The sequence below is a fragment of the Adiantum capillus-veneris genome, chromosome 29, assembly GCF_014529385.1.
Source record: "Adiantum capillus-veneris isolate H3 chromosome 29, ASM1452938v2, whole genome shotgun sequence".
Taxonomy (NCBI): Eukaryota; Viridiplantae; Streptophyta; class Polypodiopsida; order Polypodiales; family Pteridaceae; genus Adiantum; species Adiantum capillus-veneris.
Genome location: NC_140959.1, coordinates 107,758,733 through 107,766,607, shown reverse-complemented (window position 1 = coordinate 107,766,607; position 7,875 = coordinate 107,758,733). Strand labels below are relative to the sequence as shown.

At 43.7% G+C, this 7,875-nt stretch overlaps 1 protein-coding gene across 1 annotated transcript in view; it reads left to right on the top strand.

Annotated features, from left to right (window-relative positions):
* The first annotated feature begins 2,503 nt into the window (after positions 1-2,503).
* The window catches only part of LOC147419718 (putative potassium transporter 11), a 140,855-nt gene continuing 135,483 nt past the window's right edge, over positions 2,504-7,875 (top strand). The window contains exons 1-3 of the mRNA XM_086506305.1: positions 2,504-3,368; positions 3,656-3,881; positions 4,032-4,277. Coding sequence (XP_086362431.1) covers positions 3,240-3,368; positions 3,656-3,881; positions 4,032-4,277 — 601 coding nt within the window. The 5' untranslated portion in view covers positions 2,504-3,239. The remainder of the gene's footprint in view (positions 3,369-3,655; positions 3,882-4,031; positions 4,278-7,875) is intronic.

The following is a 7,875-nucleotide window of genomic DNA, read 5'->3' as shown; positions in this document are numbered from 1 at the left end:
CGAATAACGTTCTAGGTTTTTTATTGCTATTCATGTGACATTTTTAACCCCCCTGAACATGTGGGTGGCCATCAAATCCTAGCGTTGCTATCAAATTACTGTCAGCCTAAAAGCCTCATGTGGGTCCATTTCATTAAGTTGTTTTAGAGTGCCTACATGATTCTTCACCTTGTTTAGCTTTAGGTCGCCTTTTATTTTGCTGGGAAGAGAGAAAATTATTATTGTAAATTTGTATGTACAATTTTGGTCTCACAGTTCGCATTGGCCTTTAGAAATCGCCAAGGCTACTGTGCACAAAAAAAGAGCATTAAGAAATGTTACAAGGAAAGGAAATGACACTGGCGAGAGTCTCTTCTTCTTCTTCCTCTCTCTCTCTCTCTCTCTCTCTCAGCTATGCTTGTTAAAGCTTCATGCGTGCTGATAGAGTGGGGCTTTTCCACCCCATTGGCGGCATAAAATAAAAAGGATAGACCTTGTTTGTTCCGTGAGTCACTATGCCAAGTTGGCATCCACTTCAACTAAAATATGTGAAGTGTGAACTTGGCACTTGACCTCAAGGCCCGAACTTGTATGTTTCGTGAGTCACCATCGGTGTTCAGGAAAAATTTGCCAAGAGGAAATTTTAGAAAATTAGGTTTATTTTTTGGATTTTTACACTATTTTTCTCCATTTTGGGGCAAAATTTCTCCTCTTCCCCTTGCCCTCAACCAGTATTTTTAAAATTGAAAACGGCACGATATTATGCTAAGCTGAGACACATTTTTTCCCAAACACTGCTCACCATGCCAAGTTGGCATCTGCTTCAGCTAAACTAAGTGCAGTGTGTACTTTTGACCTCATCTCTCTGTCGCATAACGTCTCTAGCTCAAGACTCGTTGGATATAGCCTAGCTTACTTTAAAAGTTTTCAGCCCCCTGGGGCTCTCCTCTCTCTCTCTCTCTCTCTTTCTTTTCGTACTCAAATCAAAACAAAAGATTGATGAAGACCCACAAGCGCCGTGCGTGATTCAACAGCTTTCTTCGTCTTTTGGGCGTGTTCGATCAAAATGTTAAATTCGTTTTGATCACAACCGACCCACATGCGGGCGTCTCTGGTGCTGACATGGAGAAGAGGAAGAGAGAGAGAGAGAGAGGGAGAGAGATCAACAGCTCTGCTGCTATGTATCGATGTCTAGATTCACAAAAGAACAACGTTTGGCCAAAGAAAAGCGATGTGTGTGTGTTTGGGGGGGGGGGGGGGGGGGTCATCAATCTCTGATGATCAGAGTCATCAATCTTCTAGGATAGCGAGAAGCACGAAAATTGCCAAAAGAGTTAAAGGCAGGTGTGTGTGTGTGTTTGTGTTGCCATCTGGGTCTTTGGATTCACAACTCTTAAGGGATCATGAGGGATATGCCAACCCTCAGAAAGGTGTGTGTGCGCGCGTGTGTGTGTGTGGCTCATCAATCTTCGAGGATCGTACGAGATGATAGATCAAGCACAAAAATTACCAAAAGAGCCGAGGGCAGGGGTATGAGTGTGTGTGTTGCCATTTGGGTCTTTAGATTTACAACTCTTAGGGGATCATGAGGTATGAGCCACCATCAGACTACCCCTTTTGGAAGACTTATCATATACAATTTCTGACTTGCTTCACACAATTGAGACATGGTGAGTCACTTTTCCAATTTCTTCAAATCCATCAAAGCACACAATTTATTATCTCAAACATCAGACCAGATCTATCAACAGACAAAATCATTTATCAATGGTAAGGGATCTATTCTTCGAGAAGCGAAAAAATTAGCAATCTTTCTCCCTTTTGTAATCATTGACAAGAGCTGATTGGCGTCCGCCAGCGTGGCGAAACCAGTGCGGTCAGCCAAAGTGCTAAGCTACTTTTCTATGATAAGGGCATCATCTGCAACAAGATAACAGAGAATAGCTTATTGGGTTTCTTACCCATACTTCTGATTAAGTCAAATTCGTACCATAAAGCCCTCTTCTTGCCTTTAAGCTTAAGCTCCCTAAACATTGGTCAAGTTTTTGGACCAAAGAAAATATAACTGTTTTTCACAAGACAAAAACCAGGCTTTCTTTTCTTTTCTGGTAGTGAATAAGAGCATCGAGTTAGTAACCAAAGGGCTGGAAATTGGCTCCCAGAGATTGCCATCAAGGAAGATGAGAAAGCTATTTCTCAAATATCTCCCCTTTTTGAGATAAGGACTTCTCTTTGCCCAACAGATTAACCAACTGTAAAGTGGCTTTATGCCTAACCACATGTCTCACTAAAGTAACCCTTTTCGCTCACATCTAGGCCCTTGAAGGATGAATGTTATTTTCAGGTTATGATCTAGCCTGGCTTATTACTTGACAAGCTCTAGAAAAAGCCCATCAAAATTCTTGCAATTTCATGAATTGTAAGGTTTTGTTCACACTATTAAAGGACAAAGGCAGAAGCCCAAAAGGATAGCTGCCTTGAAAAGATCTTGTTCAACAGGAAAACCAGAGATACCCCCATCCCAGTAGGTAATAGAAAAACCCATTACCTATATATCTATATATATATATACACACACACACACACATATTGTATGTATATTGATGTTCTTTTTTCAAAGAACACAATAAGCTTGGCCCCTATTATTCAACTTTTGAAAAGACCCTCTTAAGCAGGCTAATCAGATGTACCCATCTCCATGCAGACCTTGGAAAGAGCGCAAAAAATGTAGAAATACTTCAATCATCCCAACAAGAAGAAGTCCTCCTATTATTCATTGAATTGGCTTCTGATTAGTCGATTACCTTGGTGTAAACACTTGATTCTATCCCTACTCTTCTAAATTCTTCACTTGTGGCAATTGAGCACCTGTACTTGTCTCCTACACCCCTTTCAAACTACAGTAGAGGCTCATCTGAGCATGTGGGCTTTTCCCAGAAGTCTTTTTATTATCTCTTTTTGTTATTCCAAAATGCTGCTGGCCACTAGCTTCTCCTTTCCACCACTAGCAGCACAGGCTAGCTTTCGCTCCGCTCAGCATCGTCATCTTCTTCGTAGAAATTCTTCCGATTCCCATCGCATAGCCGCTCTCGTCTTCTGTTCTATCCCTCCCTGAGCACCATTAATAGAGAAAGGGACCATGTAAAATCTCTCTGCTTTCCATTCACAGAGAAAAGAGAGCATGAACTATTGGGAGGGAAGATTCCCTTAGCTGTGATTCAACGGGAGGATATTTTGATGTTGCAAATTGGATATTAAATATGGACTCTTTTGACGATGATTTGATTGGAACCGGAACCGAAATGGGGAAGATGTGGAAGCTTAACCAGACGCTGGACCATTCATTGGATGTCGAAGCTGCCCAAGTGCATGGGCTGAGAGCATCAAGGGTCAGAGTTCATACCCTTCACCTTCATGTCTTTCAATTTTACATGTTGATTAATTAAAGAATGTATTTCTTCAGAGGATGCATTAAACCTTATGGCTGACAATTCATTAAGTATTAATTAAACTTTCTTCAAAATCAATGTGCTCATTAGAGAAACAATTATTACCTTATCATCCTGTTAAGAGCTTAAAAATGATATAAAAAATCAATAATATGCTCATTAAAGTACAGTGAGCATTATTATCATCTCTGTGATGCCCTATCCATAATCATCATGATGAATTGCAGGTGACATCATCCCTTGCAATTCTGAGCTTGGCATTCCAGAGCCTGGGTGTTGTTTACGGAGACCTTGGGACGTCGCCCCTCTACGTGTTCCATAGCACGTTTTCTGACGGCATACCAGATGAAAGAAGTCTGATGGGGGTCCTCTCATGCATCATCTACTCACTCACTTTGATCCCACTCATCAAGTACACATTCTTTGTGATGAGAGCAAATGACAATGGAGAAGGTGTGTAATAATTGCCAGTCATGTAATAAATAGCAGTTTAATAACTGCCAGTCAATTGTATGGTTGCAAACTCTTTCAGTCACCCCTGAATATAGCTTCAATGAAAAGATAAAACAAAACCAGGTAATAATTAGCTGTGGTACTCTGCAGGTGGCACATTCGCATTATATTCGTTGATATGTCGCAATGCGAAGATTCATGCAATCACAAACCAGCACCCAACTGATCAGAAATTAACCACTTACAGTAGAGAGAGGTTTGATAAAGACTCGGTGGCAGGAAAGACGAGAAGATGGCTGGAAGCGAAAGAGTACCGGCAAAGCGCTTTAGTGCTCCTTGTTCTCTTTGGTACATGCATGGTCATTGGGGATGGCATTCTAACTCCTGCAATTTCCGGTAACTGCTTGATGTTGATTTGTTCTACCTTCAACATAAACATTCAAGAGAATTGAAAAAAGCAATACCAGGAGAAGATTGAGACCTTGTTAGAATGATGATAAATCTTGCACAAAATGTCATAAGACCCTTCTCTTCTATTTAGAGGATTTAAATGAATTGAATTGCATGTCTGAGACGCTTCAGGGAGGACATCAGAAATACTTTCAATGCGATTACTACGGTTCCTTTCATGGAGAATCCTTGATCCTCCACCGATTTCTCATGGCTCACCTACCTAAATCTCTAGGGCTAGGTGAAAATATCACAGCTCACTGTGGGGAACTGCCCTATGCGCTTGCCTGCACGTTTTTTCGCCCATGGTCGATGGAGATTTATAGAGGTGCAGCCTAAAGCTGACATTCTGCATATCAACCTATTACTTATATCTTATCAAAAGACATGTTTCAACCTTCCATAGCTTTAATGCATAGGTTTATGTTCAAGACGCACCTGACCACCCTGGAGAGTCCTCTATGATCGAAGAGCCCTCGTTTCATCACATGTTTAGGCACTTTTGGGATACAAATATTTTATTCACATTAGAGAGCAGTTTGATGATGTGATGGGGGGACTGATATGGTCGTATACTTCGCCTTTTCGGTGTCTCCCCATGTTGTTTCGATTGGAGGATAATTTAGGTCTTCCTTCTTCCACATTCACATTGTGGAACCAAGGAAAGCTGCAAACTCAAAAGACTCCTCTAGTGTCCTATCCGCTGGCCTTCAGAGGGCTACTCACCACTATCTGTAAGTGTCCTTTTGCTCCCACGGTGCACAAGGATAGGCTGTCCCCAGTTGTTTATCTCTGTCTTTGCTTTTGCCTCGCAGTCTGCTGCTGCTGCTAACTTTATCAATCTCCCTGTCTCTCTGGTGGGTGATCAGGGCTCTCACACTAATTCTATAAATGAATATGTTGACGACCTCTGATTTGGGCTCTAGAAGATCTATCCACTTTGGAGCCAAGCTATCACCATGGTACCCTTTGACAATCTCTCACTAGGCACCCCATTGTATTGCATCTCAGGCACCAATGTGGCCTACCAGTGAATAAAATCAAACATACAGATGGTCCCCTTTCATTCAAAAGGGATACTCTATGGAAAATTAATGGAGGACGCCATCACTATCCAGATGGAACAGATTTATCAAGCTATATAGATCTTACATAGATGCAAAACTATTGAAGGATGATAGGCACTTTGAAATTTCCTCGCACCCGAATAAAGATATTTTCATTTGAAACTGGGGAGCTTGGACCTGTGCTCTAGACCACCACCATCACAATATTTTTCCCACGGAGCTAGAAATATCAGTCTCATCCAAATGAAGAGGAGAGGGTGCCAACATGATATAGGTGTAAGCTGTGAGTCAAAGTGTAAGCTGTTGACTCACAAATTACAACCTCATTGCCTCTTTCCATTTAAAGGATTAGACTCCACCTCGGCTGCCAAGCATGCCTCATGCAGAGGAACCCTCAGATAGGATTGGAGGCAGCCATGTTACAGTTCACGGGATGCGCTGGCTGCTTGGGAGTGCCTATGTACAACTTTAAGAATTTCGGATGTTTGGAACATGCAGGCTTTGTACGGCCCTCAGAGCCTCTCTTTATCTCGGTCTGACCGCAGAGTGGGGGAAGTGAATCTATCGCGGATAGATCGTTTCTGTACTAGTGATCACATTTGTGACATGGGTGGTTCAGTATACATTTTGGCAGGAACTACTTTTTCTGATCATGGGCCAGTGATTCTTACTGTGTCAGATAGACAGAGGAGTGGGAATGTCATGCTATTCATTTCAGAGAGGATTTTGTTGGATACAGATCTCGGAGAACAAGTTGTGGTGCTTTGGACAGCGAGTATGGACTCACAGGGGGATCCTATTGCTAGAGCGGTCGCTGGCCTTGTGGAGCTTAGTCGCTTCTTCTTCTAGGAGTCTACTACTCGGTTAGCTACGATTAGGGAGGAGGAGAAGCAGCTCCAACCGGGCATTGCGACCGGGCATTGTTTCCTTACAGAGGATGTAGGAGCGTCACCCAAGCAGCCCTTTGGATGGAGATGTAGCAGGCTCAGCAGGAGCTGATCACTATAGAGGAGCGGCGCCCAGGAGTTTGCCTTCCATTGTCAAGCATCTTAGTGGACTGGGATGGGATGACAAAGTTGCTCGTGAGTTCTTTGAGATTGTGGGTCCTCGCCATGCGTGCACAACAATGTTTGCCAGTTAAGGAGGCCCGATGGGTCTATTGCCATAAAGCCTGAGGACATGCGTACAATTGCTACCGACTTTGTTGGGAGTTGCTTTCAGCTGCGAGCCACAATCAGAGCGTAGAGATACATGCAGAGAGCAGGTGTGGGCCCAGTTGCCTTGTTTAATCATTGAGGAGAAGTGCAAGAGACTTGAGAGTCCTCCTCAGCCAAAGGAGCTTCAGGAAGCCCTCAGGGCACTTCCTAGGGATAGCTGCCGAGGGGAGGATGGTTTGACTCCCAGCTTCTTCTTGGAGTACTGAGGAGATGCCAGACAGCATGAGTGAGGGTTTGATCTATCTTATCCCCAAGGAGGGAGGTTCCTTAGACGAGATACGGCAGTGGCAATCCATCACCATTCTCAACTCAGCCTACAAAATCTTAGTGAAGGCTCTGAGTTTAAGAACGGATGGGCTTTGCCAAGGAATATAACATCCTTGACAACATCTTCACCTTTTGAGAGGCGATTGCCCTCGCACGTCTCCAAGGAGAGGATCTTGTGGTACTCCTCGATTTTGAGAAGGCATATGACATAGTTGATAGGGTTGTCTTGAGGGCATTATGCGTCAGTTGGGGTTTTTAGATGCATGGATTAGGGGAGTGTCAGCTCTATACATGCATGCACACAGCCAGGTGTTGTTGGCAAGGGGGGAGCAGAATGATTCATGCTCACACAGTCAGTTCGATAGGGCTTCCCTCTTACCCCCTTCCTATCTCTCTTGGCAATGAGCAGGTTCTTGACCTCGTAGGAGGTTGGTTTGCGTAGTCTACAACTGCCTATTCGAGGAGAGCACCTTTTGAACATTGAGTTTGTTGATGACTCAGGCATGTTTTTGGAGGGGCGGGAGGCCAACTTGCATAAGTGTCAGCTAGCTTTTGAGGTGTTCTACTGTGCATTGGGAGCATTAACCAACTGGCGAAAGACAGTGGCTTTCTGGGTTGGTAGTGCTTCCATGCCCGATTTGTCGCCTGGAGAGGGCTTTAGGTGGATTCTTTCAAGGAAATCAATAGGCTACTTGGGCTGTCAGGTTGGTTAGGATCTATCTCCAGAGCAGTAGGTTGCTCCTCTCCTCTCCATCAAGAGGCAACTGCTCCATTGGAGCTCAACACGGCTTTCTCTTGCTGGAAGGGTTGTGGTGGCCAACTAGATGCTGATGGTTACTATGTGGTAGATCATGTCTTGCTTGATTTTCTCCAGTTCTTGCGTCAACCAGCTTGAGAGGCTGATAAGGAACTTCTTGTGGTCAAGGCAAGACACACAATCAGACCACGACCTCTACAGAGAGAGACAAACCTCCCTGCATGGTCGTCTGCATC